The sequence below is a fragment of the Phaenicophaeus curvirostris genome, chromosome 12, assembly GCF_032191515.1.
Source record: "Phaenicophaeus curvirostris isolate KB17595 chromosome 12, BPBGC_Pcur_1.0, whole genome shotgun sequence".
NCBI lineage: Eukaryota > Metazoa > Chordata > Aves > Cuculiformes > Cuculidae > Phaenicophaeus > Phaenicophaeus curvirostris.
This window is the reverse complement of record NC_091403.1, coordinates 1,032,490-1,051,314: the sequence shown is the minus strand read 5'-3', so window position 1 is coordinate 1,051,314 and position 18,825 is coordinate 1,032,490. Positions and strand designations below refer to the sequence as shown.

The window sequence follows — 18,825 nt, the reverse complement described above, 5'->3', positions numbered from 1 at the left end:
CCTAACTCTGTTCTCCTTTGCATGGAATCTGTGTAGGAAGCAAGAGGGTTTAAATCAAGCCTTTTAAACATAACCAAGGGGCTTGGTTAGTGAGGGTGGTGGCCAGATGAAGTGTCTTGGCAATGCGAGGGGACGGGGTTCCTACCCAGAGCAGGAGCACAGGAGGAGGGTGAGCAAAATGAACCATGAAGAAATACTGAATTGTTTCAGGTATTTTACGGGTTCACTAATTACTGGTTCAGCAAAGCGGTATTTAGATACTGGAAGCATGTATGAATCTGAATAAGTCCAAACCAGCGTGTTTGTTTTCATGTATGTGTATCAGTCTGCCGGGGGGTTTATCCACCATGATGGAGTCTGAATAGCTCTTTTTAAAATCAGTGGTAGTTACCTACGAAAATATTTCCAGTCCTTTCTCTAGCATTTTTTGCAGTGTTGGCATTTTAAAGGGAAAATTAAAACTTTTCTAAGTGATAATAGCTAAATGGGAAAGTTTAATGTTAAAATGTCAAAGGTCCTATTTCCTGGGGACTGCAGCTTTGGCTGCATAAATCATCATTTGGCAAGACGGAAAGTTCTTACGGTTAACTGGGTCGACGCATTTAGCCCTTCTGTGAATCAGGTTCTGTTTTCATTTGGGGTGGGAGCTGGGAACTTGGAGAAGATGCAGTATATGCAGGCAGAAGATGAACTTACTAAATGAAAAGCTTCAGTTTTCTTTACTAGAATAAAACATCTTTGTTATACTAGAATAAAACAGTGCACATTAGTCACTGGGAAGTTAAAGAAGATATTTGAAAAATGTTTGGTCTGTTCTATGAAAATCAGTTTAGAAGTCATCAGTGGATCAAGTCTCCATGGGGTTTTGCAGGAACACTGGCTGAAATCCAGTTTAAAATTAGGCCAGATTATACTTGCAATAGTATCCAATCTATGGGGTTAGTTTTTCCTGCCTAGACAAGCTGCAGATAGATTGATGCTGTGTCTGCTGCATGAAGATGAAGATTTGTGTGCAGTGCTCCTGCTCAGGAATTCTTGCTTTTAAAAGCTACCCCCGTTTTGAAGACTCAGACGCCAATTTTGTTATACTTTCTCAATCCAAATACTGTTCCATCCTGAACATAAATCTGCTCTGTTTACCATGATATCTTGTCAGATACGATGCTGGACAGTGTTAGGGAGCAAGAGACTCAACCTCTCTGGATACTCATTTGGCTCTTGTCACAATATGATATGAACCTCTCGGCAATTATAGGAATACTTCTCTGAGAAGGGAAGCTTTATCCTCGTTTTGTGGTTTCTAATTCATAGACTGTGCCTGGTTACTATTTTGTCCACTGCAGTAAAGAAAGTCTTGGCTATGGCAGAATCTAATATGAAGCATCCTGTCTAAAATGCTATTTTGTCTGTGTTCATTGTCCTTGATGCTGTTAAAGGAAAAACTAAGCATCGTGATTAATTTAATGCTTTCAACTATAAATGAGGTTTTGGTCCAAACACTGATGAAAGAGTTCCATCTATGCATTGTAAAATGCAGTTGAATGTTTACACATTTGCATCCAATCTCCCAATTCTGTTTTTTTTTCTTGGAGTTTATATATAGCAAAGCCTCTCTGTAGGCCTTGCCATCTGCACTCTCATCATCTCTTTCAAAATCAATTTGATTGGTCTCGGTTGCTGTGAATCAGCTTGTTACTATGAAGTCTATTTATTTTTGGAAACTGCAAGGTTCCTAGGTAGGAGTCTCCTGTGCTGAGCAGGTGTACAGGAATTGAAACCTGGATAAAGCTCACTGGTACAGCACTGAGCTGATAGAAGAGCACCAGGGCTTGTATTACTGCTTCTCCATCCCATGTAACAAGCTGTGCTACTCTACATTATTTACTTAGTGGCATAACTTAAAGCTTGGAAGGTGCTTTAATCGGGATGAGGTCTGTTTTCATAATGAAAAAAGCAAAACAGGTTTCCTAATGCGCATCCAGGGCAGTGCAGAGTTCTGAATCAGGTCCTCATGTGCACTGTGAATGAGCTAATGTTAAATATCTTGCAGTATGTCTGTGGCAGATATCTGTCTGCAGTAATTCCCAGTTGTAACTAGTACATCTTCCTATTTAGCGTAGCCCATAGTCAAGGAAAATGACTCCATATGTTTTGAATTCTCTTGTGTCTTCGCTGGAGTTCTCTGGAGCATGCTATTCATTTAATGTATGGTTTTGTTCTACAGTTGTGTTGTGTATAAGCTGGTCAATATAGAGGCAATAAGCTTTGGAATAGCTGCAGTGTTAGCATATGTAGGGTTTAGCGAGCACGAGCACTCGGTGGGGCAGGACAATTAAGTATATTGTAGGAGAAGCTTACTGGTATCATAGAGAGCTGCAAAATTCAAAGTATTTATTTCATCAGTGATCTCAGAATCTATCTGAATAGGTAATTTGTTTGGCAACATTTCTTGTCCAGTAATTATTAATTCTAGAAGAACAGCAGCTTATGCAACTCGAGAGCTGCTCTGTTTTTGCTCTGTTTTCCATTCGAGGCACAGTCATTGCACCAGATACAGTTTTGCTGTTCCCTTGCCGTGACAGGGCAGTGCCAGTTCATGCCCGTGCTCCTGTTTCACTGCAGAGTATTTTAGAATTTAGGGGAATGTGGAATAAAAGAGAGTATTGAGTGAGGAGGGAAATTTAATTGTTTTTATTAGTCTGAGTATTGAATAACAGTGCAAAACTCTCTTGTGTTTCTTGTTAAGGGCAGCAGTGGATATTTTTTCCCCCAAATCCTTGATTACTCACTATGCATTGGTCATCACATTGAGGAGGCTGCTTACAGGACTTAACCAGTTCATTTTCACCAGAAGAGCAGGCAGTAATTCAGAAAGGGGGAGGGTGAGCTGCTGAAAGCTTGTACAAATGCATAGTTTTAAAGTGTTTGAGCCAGTACAGAACAGTTTCAATGGAAAATGGATAATGGTTAACATTAGCTCTTGTACAGCTGCTTTTTGGCTAAAAGAGAGGTAATTTGTGTTTAAATGTGAGTATGATTCATTGTTTTTCACAGCAGTGTTTTGCTGAAATTTCTCCTTCTTTCCCTCTCAGATTTTTTACAGTTAGTAAAGCTACCTCTGCTATTTCAGCACAGTTTTTTCTTCCATAAGGTCTGTACCAGGTGAACCCTAAATTAGAAACTGCACTCGCTGTTTTTGGATAATATTTGTGAATAGTTTACATACTTGACTGCAGCTTTGCTGCCAAACTTGAAAGGATTGCTGCATTACTCTGTGCGTTGACTCCAGCTTGAGGTAGGGGTGAGGAGAACAGCTTTAGCAAATTTAATGGAGCCGTATTAATGCGTGTCTTTATTCTGTGCTGTGTTGACAAGCATTAATTGATATAGACATTTAAAAATAACTTACACTTTTAAGCATTTATTCCATCTCCCCCCTCATTGCTTTGGGAAGAATGAATGTAAGCAGGCTTGACATGGTTTATTAAGTTAACTTTCTTGTGGGTTGGAAATATTTTTGCCATGTCCCACCTCGCTGCTCTCATTCTGTATTGTTACGCGTCTAGTTGCATGGACACAAAGCAATAGGTTAACTTACATCACACATTCATTGTGAAATGATCATAAATTGTGGCTTTAGCACCTAAAATTTACATTTCACAGAAGTGAGAAACTTTATTGTTTCAGATCTTCAAATTAGTTTGGATACTTTCACACAAGGGTAACTGTTGGCTGCTGAGGTATGGAAATGAAAAGGTGAAGCTTTAAACAAACATGCTCTGTATTGTTCCGATACGATGGAAATGGTTATGTTATCCTTCAGGAGAAGAATTTTCTAGTTTTGAATGAAGCACTTAACTAGCAGGAGATCATCCTAGTATCTTCATTATTAGAGATTCGTGGTTTGACCTCCAGCACCCTTTTAAGACCTTTATGCTGAGAGGCTCAAGGGGCAAATCTAAGGTTGATACAGACTATGGTGTTTCAGACTGTGTATGATGCTCTGAAATAGTTGCAGCATATTAGGTTATTTTAAGAATAATTGTCTTATAAGCCAAGAAAATTAGATCAGCAACTTTTAAATCAACAGCCTGAAACTCAAGTATGTATGTTTGAGATTATCTAGGCGTTTGATGCAGCACTTACTGTATGGGTTAGTTTTAGCATAATGGTGATATTTCCAGGAAAATTTTTAAATGTGAGTGCTTACATTGCTCCTCCTCTGTTAGACTCACAGCTGTACGCTGAGCAAGCTGAAGATGCTTTTCATATAGGATTTTGGTGATGGAAAGCTATGTATTTTAATTACACTTTCTGCAGTCCAGAGCTAGAGGTAGGATTTGCAAGACTGCAAAATTTCACGGTTTACTGCCCTCCAGAGACAGAACCAGACCTATCAGAAATATTTTTACAATTAAGGGCTAGTACTCCTTGGTGCAGTTCTCTGGGAAAGAGTCCAGCCAGGTGCAAGGAAATCATCAGCTCTTTCCATCTCTCTCAAAAAAGAGAGGGAGAATATAGGGGAGGAAGATGCCACGTGCTTTGTTTAGAGTATCCAGTTCTATTCATTGCATGTAATGATAATCTAGCAAAATTTGTAGGAAGAAGGGCCCATTAAACTGGAAGACACTCTGATGCCGTGCTGGGAGGCGAGGAGTGTGCATGAGCACAGATGAGTACAGAGAGATAGACCCAAGTTTTGTGGGGCAAAACACTCACTGTGAAAATTATTTTATCAGACGCCCTAGTTTTCCTCTTGGCTGAGAAAGGTACAGGAGGTGAGGAGAGAACCTAATCTTTGCTATTTTGAAGTCCCATGGCTAAGAGCTTAGGGGCTAGAAGTGCTCGGGTCAGAGTTAGCAGAGACCAGCTCCCAGCATCAGGGAGAAAACTGCCTTTCAGTTGCATTTTCCTAGATCCAAGCTCACTGAGTGGGTACCTTTCAGTTTTCTGCAGGGCGCTTAACATCTACCAGTCAAAACATGACAGGAAAATAAAAATTAGAAGCAAAGTTTCTAAGAAATCTTGAGTCTCAGAAATTATAGCCTTTTATATAAGAACAGTGTGAAAAATAGATGTAATGTGAAACCAGCTCTCCAGACACTGAATGTTTAGGATTTTATCTGCTACCAGAAGGAAAGCAGCTTTCAAATTAACTGACTGAGCTGCAGGTCACTGGCATCGTAGTCAAAACACTGTTCTAACGAATATTCATTGTTTTAACTAATATGAGAATGTAGGAAATAAATGTTTTAGACGAGTATGTAAATAAAAGCACAGAATGTTTTAACTAATTCTTAAGATTTTATTTGCCTACTAAAGGACTGTGGCAGGAGGCCATAGAAATACACTCAGGACATTTTAGACCCAGTAGTAGCTGTATTAATATTTAAACAAGTTGGTCCTTGATAAGGCTTAATAATAATAGGGCTCAGTCAGATCATGCTGACTGTATTTCCTAGTTTTGTAGACTGAAATTTGGACTATAAGGTTGATTTACTGGGTCTTCCTTGACCCTCCCCCCGATTTTAAACCTCTTCCTGTATTTTCTCCATTATTTATTCTGTAATTTCTCAGCACACACAGATGCATGCCCTTAAAGAATCTGCACGCCATCCTTTCATGGTAATGACTGTCTCCTTGGGTCTAGGTGCTGGAGGTTTTCACAAAAGCTTTATCTTATCAACTGTTCAACTGTTTACTTCTGAGGAAAATAATATCGCTTGATAAAGCAAACATGTAATAATTACAATTTTTAAAAGGTGGGTTGTTTTCAGATTGTGTAAATCAACTGTAACTTCACTTAGTTAATGCAGCCACGGGTGGCAGGGTTTAAGTCTGTATTCATCAAAGCTGCCGCGTTCATGTCAGCGCTGAAAACTGTAAATAACGAGGTTATCAATCGGAGATACGAAATGCTTTGCGGTATGTTAATCACTCCGGGAAATGGATTGGTGGAAAAGAAGTTGTGTTTCAGAGTCACTGGCTTCTCTGGAGAAACTAGGGGTCAAGAGGTAGGGAATGGTAAGGATTATTATGGGTTTTGGCTGGGAAATTTTGGCAAATTCAGTCTGTTCAAAGGAACTAAGAAAATTGTGGATTGAGATGACTGAAAACATTATTATTATCTCCAAGTTGTGTAGTCAGTGAGAACTGGCTCATTTTGTACAGGAGCTTGACAGCACGGCACGGCAGCGTTCAGCGTTCCCTCCATCCGCTGCTGTCGGATTTGCCTGCTTGGCTGCTTTTTACCTTCATATCAAAGAAAGTTCAGGCCATTCCATGAGGAGTGACTTCTTATATGTGTAAAATGTACTGATTTTATGCGACATTTTTACATTATTCTACTTTGCAACTAGATATTTCAAAATATAGATCTGGATGTGAGCTGAGGTTTCAGAGGCTGGGAAGATTCTAGTAGAGTCAAATAGAAATACTCAGTTCTTTGGGATTGTAAAGGCTGCCAGGAAGCTGTATCCAGCTCCTCTCAGCATCCCAAATTCACAGCGGTTGGGACCAGTGACTCTCAGCCTCCCTCAGGAAGCGGTCAGCACTTCACGAGACAGAGCACTTTATGGTATTTTCCAGATGAGAAATTACTCTGTGATTAATGCCAGAATTATTATTATTTTTTTTTAATGTTTGGAGAATGAGATTGTTTAGATTAGTTGGATTTTTTTCTCTCTCTAGTTTGGCCATTGATAATACATTCCTTTAATATTTTCATTCTATTTCTAATAAATTCTTTATAATATCCCTGCAAGAGAAGGCATCTTCCATGAAAGGATATCATAAGTCTGTCTTCCACAGTTTCTACGGGATGTCGAACCATACAATTACTAAACGGTTAATTTAATCAGGTTTACATGAATTAGCCATTTACAGCAGCAAAGGAGTGAAATGGTGAGGAGAAAACTTCCCCACCCGTGCTTGACTTTCTGGACGATTCTCCACCCATGATCTTATAGAGGTTTTACTGATGAAATTTTAGCTGTTGCTGGATATGAAGGGAAGCCAAAAGGTTTGGTCTAAAACACTTGCTGTTTGATTTTCTTCTACTTATCTAGCAACATTTTAATAATTGTGATTTTACATTCTGGGAGCTGCTACCGAAAACTTCACCAGAAGGGCAATCCACGTGAAACTGCCATCCCCAGCCTGCTGGGAGGGCTGGGGTGTGCAGGTCTGTGGCCGCTCTGCACTGCATGCAAAGTGTTAGCGGTGACTTGGAAATACAGATAAAAGCCTTTAACAAAAAAACAAACAAATCTTTTTTCCCCCCTGACAGAAAACTTTAATCGGTGATTGCCTAGGGCAGTGGAGACATCCAGTGGCCAACATCTTGAGTGACTGACAAATGATATCTGGATTCTGGCTGCCTAACACAAGGAAATCTGATGTGAAAACAGTGTTTTTTAGGAATTTCCTCCCCCTTTAAATTCAGAAAATAGTTCCAAATGCAATACAGTAAAAACTAAGGTCTGTAGAAGCAACTGCATTACCTGAGCGTGTCATTTAAAGGGATGCTGACCTTGAACGACTGGTACACAAAGAACTTATGGGAGTTCAACTGATGCCAACAGTGTGGTATCTCCCATTTTGGTTTTAGATTTGTTAAAATGTGCTTCAGTTTTGTTATAAGAGCTTGACTTTTTTCTCTTACTTAGTAGCTGAATCCTGGTGCAAAAAATATTTTAAATATATATTAGCTTTTTGAGACAAGGTGAAGTAATAAGCACCTTTATTACATGAGAAACTGAGAAGTGGAAGTGAAAATTGGTATGTTCCTCCATCACTGGAATGAAGAATTGAAAACAATGTTTGGGAAAAAAAAAAAAACCAAGCCAAAATAAGAAAAATTTAGAAGAAGTTAACAAAACTGAAAGGGTCAAAGTGAAAAATAAACACAACTCTTTCTGGTTACTGTCAAGAGATGTTCACAAGCCTAATAAGGACAAAGTATCAAAAGAGACTCAACTAAAACAGATCACATCACGCTACTATTTCTGTTGGAAAGACCAAATGTAGTTGCATGGTAATTATTTCCTGGAAATGTTCGCGTATTGTTGTTTAGAATTCTGGCAACAGGTAACTGCTGTAAAAAGCGTTCCTGCGTCTGGCCACCTCCAAAACTTGTACCTGTCTGTCAGCGGCAAACCAACCTGCCTCAGGATCCATTTTCTGTGAGGGCCCTGATGGCTCCATTGCTGCGCTGCAAAACTCGAACTGATGTTCCAGATAACTAAACCAACGTAGGCTATGACCCTAAACAGTGAAACTTGAAATGAACTAGCTCTGCTGTCTTCAAAGCTTTGGAAGGAATGGGGTACGGTTGTTTCCTACATTTTCCTTTTTTTATAGGAAGCTGCATAAACCAAGCTGCCTATATTTAGCGCTGCAGCACTTGTCGCCTGCACCGAGCTCTGCAGGTTAAGCTTTTTGGTGTGGAATTACCACATTTAGGGCTGTGTCCGGCGTGGTGCTTTGCTCTTAGCTCTGCGGTGTGGTTGTCGGCTTGGGCCACAGCACTATGCAAAAAAGCTGGATTTCTGTTTGTAGCGAGCAGGGCCTGGTTTGTTTTCCTGTGTGTTCACCTTCCTTGAAGCAAAGAAAACCTTTAAACAGAAACTTTGATTTCACAAAACTGGAAGTTCTACCTCAGTGAATACAGTAGTCATTAAATCGCACCTTCCGAGTGGAAGAGACCTTACGTAGGTGACATTGGCACAGTCTGTGGGGAAGCCAAGAGTGTCAGCGACCTGCAGGACTCTTGCTGAAATCCCACAGCGTCGATGAGCTCTAAGAGAGTAGATGGTAAATGGATCGACATCAGCACATCAGAGTTTTTCCAGTGTCTGCCATGCCCCATTACGCTTCCCGTAAAGCAGATTCAGAGCTTTTATCATGAGCAAAAACTGAATTACAGCCCATGGCAAGCTAGGCCCTGAAAATAACTGAGCTATGCAGAGACAGCTTGTTCCTGGAACAATCGTTTCTAACACATAGTGGGTGAGTGTATCTTGGCTCATTACAAAGAAGCACTGAAGTTGACTTTACAAGGCAGTGTGCACACAGAATGAAGCCTAATTTAAATTCACTTAATCCCATAATGTAGTACTAGCATGAATGTGGTGTTTGCTTGCCAAGAGTGTGCGTGCCCCTTCTCTGCGGGCACCCTCGAGGCATGTTTCTCAAATTGCAGAACTTGTTATTAACTATTTTTAGATGTTTAGGCAAACTTACAAAAACTGACAAATGGTGAAAGCATTCTGTAATGTTCTGCGGAGAACTAGAACTGCTGCATAGATAACAATGGCGAGTCTGAATATCACATGAAATTAAAATTTGGCCTGAGGAGCTATCAAGAAGAGTTTGAAGGTTCCAGTCCCTTCCTTGATGCACGGTGATGTGCAATGTCATTAGTTTGCTGATCAGTTGCATTTTGATTTGATTTGCATGTTATTTTCTGGGGATTTTTGGTTCTGTGGCTATTTTTAATTTCCCTTTGAACAGCCGAATACATTATTTAGGAAATGTATTGCAGTTGGAATGCTCTTTCTTTTAGCATTTTTTCCTAAGAATATCATTAGATTGAAATTCCTTGCACTGGCAAGCTGCCTGTGGAGCTCTTTCTGTATCTCTTGGAGCTCACTGCTGAGCAGCTCCGCCACCAGCCTGGCCTGTTCATCCTCTGTGTCCATTTTCCTCCCTGTCGCGTTTCTTTGGGCTGGAGGAATTCATTGGAAGGGGAGGCTGAAGGAAGGGAATATCTTTTCTTGATGTTCAAAAGTCCCCGCCATGCATGCTCCGGGGTGGAATCACTCACTTCAGGGAAGGAAATTCCTTAGGACTTTCTGCAGAGGGAAGACACAAGATCAGATGAAAGGAGGGCGGCCTGAGTGGAAGGTGGGAGGCAGGGGCCTTGCAGGGAGGGCAGCTCAGCCCTGCGGAGGATGGAGCGTGCACAGTCACACAGGGTGACCCCAGCTGCCTTGGCTGCTCCCTCTTGTTCTCCTTGTTCTCAGTCCTGACCAGCACAATCAAAGGCGAGGTTAAATCAGGGAACTTTGCTGCAGGCCATGGTCCCACCGTGTGCCTCCGAGCACGGCACTAGGAGCCACGCACTCTCCTTGGCTGGAGTGCTCCCTTTCAGTGAAGCTGTAACATTTGGAAATATTCTTTCTCAATGAAATATAAACAGACCTATTCAAAACCCTCTGCAAGCAGGAACGTTTCCAAGACGGTGACTTTCTGCCTTTTTAAACGTGCCCAGGTTTTGGATTTGGAGTGGGTGTATTTTTTTGAAGTCATTCCTTTGCTATACTTTCATGTAATGAAATCACTGAGTGCCAAGGTCGATGCGGGATGAGAGTAAAATCATGCAGAGCCTTACAGAGAGGGGCTAATTCACCCCTTGTGCCGGGCAGTAAGCGAGGGCACAAGGCAGAACATGTTCCAGCCCTGTGAAACTGCGATTTTTGCAGCACACCAAGCCTGGAGAACCTGGGCACCCCACGCGCTTCCCCCTCAGGGCCCCAGAATGACAGAAAACTAAAGGAGCTCAGTTGCAGGGATCTTTCATGTACTGTCCCGTTTGTATTCCTGTCTCATCCAGGAGTTCCCCCCAGTGGGAACTGCTGTATTTTGGCTTGTGCTCAAGCCGCCCCGCAGAGGTTTTGTTTGTGTGTAAGGGCAGTGATTTCTAAACCAATGCCCACCTGCATGGCTTTTGTGCCTCGGCAGAAGGTTTTCACTGCCTGTGATGCAGAACAGGTGCAGTTTGTAATTAAACATGAGGTCTCCGCCCCTCTACTGGTGAAAGGACAGGGGGGCAGGACTGTGCTGGGGTCCCGTTCCCACCTGCCTGGGTCTTGTTCCTTTGTAAAGAAAGGTGGAAGGTGAATTGCAACAGAGGACTTGAGAGAAACTCACAATTCTTGTGGTTTAGAGAGGCCCAGGATCTCCCTGAGGTACTTGATGCTAGTTGGGTGAGGACGTTATAAGAAACGTACTGATTGTTTTGAATTAAATGTTTTTGCAGTCTGAAAAATGAAAACCAAACATTGCATGGTACCAGGGTTATTTACTGAAGGCACCTCCTTCAGTTAAATCAATAATGAGTTCGTCTGGCAGAACTGGTGCAGTAGCATTAAATTTCACCCAAGTTCCCTATTTAATAAGCTGGGGTAAGGTGAGAAATTCCACAACGACTTGCTTGTGCTAAGGTGGGCATGAGAATGAAAAGCAAATACGTTAGGACAACATGTAGAACAGTGCCTGCATAGTGAGCTGCCTTAGTAACCGTGTCAAGTTTAAAAGAGCCCATTTCTGCATCAAAATGTGTCTTGCTGCCAGCTGGTTTAGAAGGTCTTCACTGAGAAACCTTCCTCTGTTCCCTGAGGTCAGATTGATCTTTTTGTGAACTCTTGGATCAGATGACACAGTACTAAAATATGTTGCCTGTGTGGAATCGATTGCTTCACAGCTCGTTGTTTAATTGACACTTCATGTCCAGTTGCCAAGCCAGTACTGTAAGCTTAACCTACAGCTTAAACTTTAAAAACTCAAGAGTTGTGGCAAAATACCTGGTAAGGGAGGGTGTTAAGATACACTTGAGGTTAATAGGCAATGGGCTGCTTTCTACTAGTGTTGTACCTTATTTTACAAGGGAATTGTAAAATACGTTTCTTCTACTGTAATTTCTGCACAGTAAATATTTACAGCTTAGCTGAGGTCCTAATGGGAAATGCCTCTCATTCAATAGGGACCTTTCCGTTAGCAGGCTTTGCTCTTCTCAGGTGGAAGGTTTTTTCAGATCTTTGGCATTGTCTTTAGGTAGCAGTAATTCATGTAGGACTAACCGAGGCAGTGCCTTACGGGTGCTCGTCAAAAGAATCTGGATATTGAAGACCAAAGGGATATAGGGGGAGATGCTCATACCAACTTCTGTTCCAGTGTATGTGTATTTTTAAGGCCTGATCTATTTACTTATTTATTTATTCATTTGGTACCGGTCAAAGCCAGTGGCTATTTTAATATTTTGTTTTGTATGAGCAGGGACAGCTCCTAATAAGAAAGAATGAAAGACTGAAGTTATGAAATAGGAGCTGGGTGTGCTTGTGGTTGTCACTGCGCTGTTAGCCGTGCAGGGGCTGACATGCCAGATGGTAAAGGGAGGGAGAGAGAGGCCCAGGAAAAAATACCATGTTTCAGCAGTTAATTTCTTCATCTTTCTGAGTAGCACAAAACTTTTCTTGGCGTCTAGGAGACAAACTGAAACTTTCAAGAATAAATATTTGAAAGCATCAAAACCAAATGAGAGTTTTTTGGAGGAGGGAGAGTGAGGGAATGTGAGGCTTCAGGATACTTTGGACGAGAGGGAGTCAACACAGAAGATAAGGATGTTACAGGAACCCTAAATGGCTAGTTTGGCCTGATTTTAGGGAATGGAAAGATAAGAAAATATACACTGCGGAGGTGCCGCTTGATAGCTAGTGTTGCAGGTTATAAAAACAAGACACTTGTAAACACAGAAGAGGACAAGTTGGTTTCAGTTGTAATGAATTACTGAAGCTGGGTTATATTTATTTGAGAATTCTGAAAATAGTTATGTGTAAAGTGACTAAGCTGCTAAGAATAACGCTCAGTTTATCATTAGAACTACTTGTTACGTTTAGAGATTGACCTACGGGAAATGCCTCACTTTTTTTTTAATAGGTAAGTGAAGTCTTTGGAATGATAAGCTGGTGAATCTATCTTAAACAAGTAGCCAGTGGAAAAAATGCCTAGTTGAGCGTGGCATGCGTAGCTTCTGCGGCGCTTGAGCTAGCGAACAGATCTTTCATCTCACTTAAAAGGAGAAGTTTTGAGGCTTTTATCAAAAGATCGCTAAACGGAATAGATGATATCTAAGAGTGGCAATTAAACAGCTGCATGAGGGGAATTGGCTTGTACTAGTTCAGTGTCCACAAAGGGGGGTTACAGAAAAGAGATGTTAAATATGTATTTGAAATACTTGCTTGTATTTGTTTTAGCTGTTTGTTACATCTTAGTTGATGATTCAAAAATAGTCTTAAATCAAGTAGAAAATCCTGGGAATGCAGTGATTTAGCAGCTAACTGAGGTGTGCAGCACCTCCTTTGACAGATTAAATAGCAGATTTCAGTTATGCTCTAGGGGATGGGCCGAAGCTCAGTGAAGACAAGGGAGTTTCTGGTTTTGGTTATGGCAGCAAGGAAAGTATCGTCAAAAGAAAAAAGGAATCGTGTTTGTCCCTCGCCACCACTGCGTAACTGTGCTGCTCTTGGTTGGAAAGATACAGGAAGTTCTGTTATTTCAGTTGGCAAATAGGGGTAATGAACTGTGTGCAAGTTCAACATGACAGATAATTTGAAGTAGAAAGATTACACTAACGCATTAACAAACTCAATAGCCCAGGATATGTGGAGTGTTGGGCTGTGTCTAGTTAAGTAACAGATTTTCATAGGAGAAGATAATTGTTTCTTGTCTTCTGTGCTCCTCTTGCCCAGAGTTCACTGGACGGATTTCCTTCTGATTGTTGTGTGTCAACAGAGATCACGAGGTTTTGAATAATGATGAATTTTATATATTTTTTAAAAAATCAGAGTAGTTCTTTTCTTAATTTTCTCTTGAACTAAGGCATATTCACTAAAGTGTAGCTGGTGAAAATGAAGAGGAAAAACAATGGATTTTTAAAAAATTTGCATCTAGATTGTTTTGTGCGTTTCTTAACCCTGGATGTCAGTGTACTTGTTTGATGTGAACTGACTGGTGACTGACCACAATTTGATTCACATCTTTGATTGCAGCGTAATTTTGCTGACTCTGAGTTATGTGTCATAATGTTACTATGCTTTAAGAAGACTAAAGTTCACAGAATTTTTATAAAAAATGGTTTTGGTCACTTAGAAAACTATTTGTTGTTGGTTTTGGTCACTTAGAAAACTATTTGTTGTTGAAAACTGGGATATTGTTTGAATTCTCATAAGGTACGTTAAAATACTTACCTTGGGGTTGGTTTCTTAATCGCCGTTCACTTGATGTAGTTATTCGCATTGCATTCAGTTTGCCTACTCATTTCTTCCTCTCAGACCTTAGTATTAGTTTAATGGGCTTTTCCTTTTTAAAAGTATGCTGTGGTTTTATAATGGGGACTTTTGCCTCTTTCCGCAGTGAAGGGAAGTCAGAAGTGTGAGCTGAATTGCCGTGCGATAGGCTACCGGTTCTATGTGCGACAAGCTGAAAAGGTGATCGACGGGACACCCTGTGACCAAAACGGGACTTCCATCTGTGTGGCAGGACAGTGCAAGGTAAGGCCACTCTCTCTCTGCCCCTAGACTCTGTTGCATTTCATTTATTTCATTTCTGTAAGCGGTTGATAGGACTGTACCTACTGTACCTGTGAAACAGTGGTTTGAACATTTCTTTTTTTTTTTTTAAGTAGATGTGAAAAATGTTTACTTTTATTATTGCAGATTTTATTTTGTAGCTGATATTTCTATTTACTGAGAACAAATTCTGGAAGACTGGATTCAGAAGGTGTTCTGGCCACAATTAAGGTGACTTCAGTGAGCATCTTCCAGAGATTTAGCTTTCTACAGAAGAGATTCTATGAAAGAATCAGAACAAAAAGTTTGAAAGCTTAAATAAGAGAGATATTATATCTTTCTTTGATGAAACTTTAAAGCAGAGAGGTTTTTTTTAGTCTGCAACATAATGGTTTATTCAGTTATATTTATTTCGGTTGCTTTATAGCTGATATTAGCGTAATTTTGTGATCAGTCCATGTTTGGCATCTTTAAAATTCGGTCTTACTGACTCTTCATTTTCTTAGCAGTGATGTTCTCTTAGAAAATATTTGAGCAAATGGTTGTTTTTCAAGCATTCTGAAGGAGCTACTGTGTTGACTTTTTGCAGTCTACTGCTGTGAAGATTCCCTTTGTAGGGAATAAATACACTGCTTTCTGCAAGATAGTGACAATTGTAAACAAAATCTTTGTGTGTTTAGAAAAAAAACCTTGTTTGTAAGCTTTCAAGTAAAGTTAGTGAAAGAAATAAATTCCTGGCAAGGGGCATTTGATGCTTGGTTGATATTTCCCATATATTTTGGCAAAAGAAGCAGAACTGGTTGGCATGTGACTCATGAACTCAAATAGCATAAGGTCAAGTTCAGTTTAAATAGTTGGTTTGCCAGAGGAAATCGCTTATGAATACAACCTTTTTCTCTGCATGTCCAGATTCCTCTTACTTGTGCACATCTGGACAGTGCTATGTATGTTTCTGTTCTGTATTTCTTCGTGCAATCAAAGCCATAGCTTTGAATTTCCTTTGTAGATGATAGATCTTTGTGAAGTTGATTATTCTTTAAAGCCTTCCTTGATCTCAAACCAATTCAGAAAGGGCCAAAAACTTGTTTTAATTACAGTTGTGATCTGTGACTTGGAAAACTGGAAAATAGATTCAGTACCCCAGCTGTTACGTTATCGCAGTACTGTGCAATTACAAAAGCATGTACTTACACATTTGTGTCGGAGCTCTGGTATAGAAAGGAAAGGCAGTTTAGCAGCCTTGTAGGAAAGCGTTCAAAGTCATCCATTGCCTGTGTAAAATGCCACGTGCTGAAGCTGTGTATAAACAAACAACTGGTTGTGAATCCTTACCGTGAACTCCTACCTTGGGATTCACGGAATTGTAGAAGAATTCAGGTTGTAAGGTACCTGGGAAGGTCATGTAGTTCAACACCCTACTCAGAACAGGGCCTGCTGTATCAGGCAGCTATTATTACCTTTTCCAGGAGGAGTCTTGAACCTGTTCCAGTGATCGAGAAAGATCACGGTGGAATAGTTTTCCTCTTATTTGATTGAAATTTCTTGTATTGTGGCTCGTGCCTTTGTTCTCTTAACCTACCGCTGTGCATTTCTGAGGATCTGACTCCATCTGCTGTGTTACCCTCCCATTAGATGTAGAGAGGAGTAAGTTCTTCCCTCAGCCTTCTCTCAAGGATAGAGATTCCTAGGCTGTAGTGTTTGGTTAGTTTGGTTTTTGAAAAAAAAATCTTTCTTTTTTCCCGATAGTGTTGAAAACAGATGCAAAAGTCAAATCCTGGTTTCTATTTAAACTGTTCTTGGGTGATGCTTGCTTTATGCTCAGTGCAGTGATGTGGTCTATCATTCTTAAAGCATTAAATAAAAGTAGTTCTTTATGGGTGCTCACTGCCTTGTAAGTAGTAAAGTAGCATGAGAAAGCCAATGGAAAGCAGGTAAAGGCACTTCTCATTCTGTGTACTTTGTAGTGGCTTGCAACAGCAAAATATGATGAGAGTGTGAGCCAGGAGAAGTTGATGGAGTTGATGGAGTCCTCATATGCAGTAGTAGTAACTGCATGTGTGCACAAGGCTGAGCATTGGAGGCTTTGAGAGGCACCTCAAGCTACAATATTAAAAAGTTTGTGGTTTTCTCCTGAAGAGAAAAACTTACAGCTAACTGAAAATGTTCCTTGAGCAATGGAGCTTATCCAAATCTCTGTACGAGGTGGCTATTCCTTAGCTGAACATTCTAGGATTATTTTTATTTTTTTAAAGCCAAGAAAACTTAAGCGTCTTAATAAATTTATGGTCTCTGCCACCCTCTGTTGGACGTTTTGCTGCATTACCAGAACAATGATATCCTTGTGTTAAAAAACATGATCTGTTTTGTTCCCAGGACCATTGTTTCTGGTTAGTATTTTCATTTTATCTTATTCTAGAAACAAAAGATGGAAAATATTGCTATAATAAAGCTAATAAAAATTACTGAAAAAAAGAATAGAGACAATGATAGAAACAAGCGTGCCTTCATCTGAAATAGCAATTAAACTTTTATAAAGTAAGGTATCTCTTACTTTTTAACCATTTAACTGTTGAGTTTAGAAAAAAAAAAGCAAGTAGATTATTGAGGAAGTTTTAGTAAATGAATCAAAATATGCTCTTAATTTTGGTCTTGAGGGTAGTTTACTAAATGGAATTTAGTAAAATTGTGTTGCGTACGTTTTTTGCACACGTCAAGGATACTTCTGCGAGAAGCCCATCCCAGTAGGTGGGCAGGTGTGAGCACTGACTGGTAGTTTGGGAGACAGAAACAAAAGTTGGTTTTAAGCTGTAAAGCAGATTGGGTTTGCAGGGATGTTAGATACCACACAGTGGCGCACTTTACAAAAGTATCATAGAGCATTTCACATAAAACTCCATTTGGGTGGAAACTGTAGATATCTTTTAAAGGTGCCTGCAACTACTATTTTCTCTGTCCTGATTTTTATATTCTGTTTTCTCTTGCGTTGTAATTTATTTTCATCTTCCAGTTAACTTCGGAATTGAACTGAAAATATCTGTGCAGTTTTAAAATGCACCCAGTGAGTAACTTCAGTAGCAAAATGACTGGTAGTAGATATTTTACTTGTGTTTTTTAAAAAGAAAAAAAATGTTGGACATGTTTCAGTACATGTTGGAATCCTTTTAGTGTTTTTAGGGAGGTAGCCTAAGTCAGCCACAGGAAACGCAGCCGAGCATGCGAAATTGCCATTAGGAAATCACGGTCATGCAAGATGCTCCCCTTGGGAACTCTGCTGAGGTGCACTAGGGTCCAGCTACCAGAACTACGTGTGGCATTATTGAGTTAAGCTAAGGAGCTCTTAATGACAGTAGGATTAGAGTAACAAATGAGAATGAGGAGAACTGTTTATTTTCCCTGTATGCTGGAATATAAAGTAGCCCTGTGGTATTAGCTTAACTAGCACGAAGGCGAGTGGAGATGGATGTCAAGTATTGTTTGTCTTTCAGGAGAACTGATGTTCTAGTTATTTGGCTTCATCCTAAACATGGGCTGTGAAGTAGCTAATTACTTATGTTGCTTCTACGGTGGGAGCTGCTGTGTTAAGAAATTGCACGCTGCAGACAATTGTCCAGCAAGGCAAACCAGTCCTTAGAATTGTGTGAAATGGATTCCTTCTAGATCAAATTGTCTAGACCATTTTTTCAAATAGCAAAGAGGAAACAACTTCCTTGTGTAACTCTGAAGATTTAAAAAATAAAATACTAGAACATTCAATTATATTATCTTACTGCTATAGTGTTATGCAATTACATGAAAATAAAGTGAAGTTAAAACTGTAACATTTGAAAACAAGCAAAGAAACAAACCCCAAACAAACCCAAAATTATTTTAAAGAATGTCTTCATTCTAAAATGTGTTTTACCTGCTTTCAAATATTCTGCATAGCGCATCGCATGGGAAATGTTTGCTTACTTCTAAAAATAGATGCCCGGGGCACCACAGAATGGCTAATCCAAATTCTGATTATCTCTACGCTCCACGCTGTGTCTCTGTTTTCCTAGTCGGTAATGGATAACCTGTGTATCTGAAACAGCTGGAGACGTAGGAAAGTAAAGGACTTGTGAGTAGCTTTAATTTGTTCTCATTTCTGTAATTCTTTTTAGCAATTATTTTGCAGACTCGGATGTCTTTCTGAAAAGGTAGATCCTAAGGTAATCCTTAGTCTGCAGCGTGCATCTGTCTTTATAGGCTGGATAACAGTGTTAGAAAATACATACCAGCTTTGAGCTTAATTATATCACTACAAAAACAGTTCTGAAAGCAAATGCTATTATCTCTAATGATGAAGTGACACAGTTAGGGAATCTTGCTACATTTGAGGTACTCTGCTCTCTGAACTAGTTTCAAAATATTCCATTAAAAAAAAAATCCAAAATATAACTGAAAAAACCCCAAGGGTGAAGTTTTCAAGGATGCTGAGGATACTTATGGAATGGAA

At 40.0% G+C, this 18,825-nt stretch overlaps 1 protein-coding gene across 1 annotated transcript in view; it reads left to right on the top strand.

Annotated features, from left to right (window-relative positions):
* The window catches only part of THSD4 (thrombospondin type 1 domain containing 4), a 204,589-nt gene that overhangs the window by 71,963 nt on the left and 113,801 nt on the right, over nt 1-18,825 (top strand). Inside the window, exon 7 of the mRNA XM_069866943.1 lies at nt 14,194-14,330. Coding sequence (XP_069723044.1) covers nt 14,194-14,330 — 137 coding nt within the window. The remainder of the gene's footprint in view (nt 1-14,193; nt 14,331-18,825) is intronic.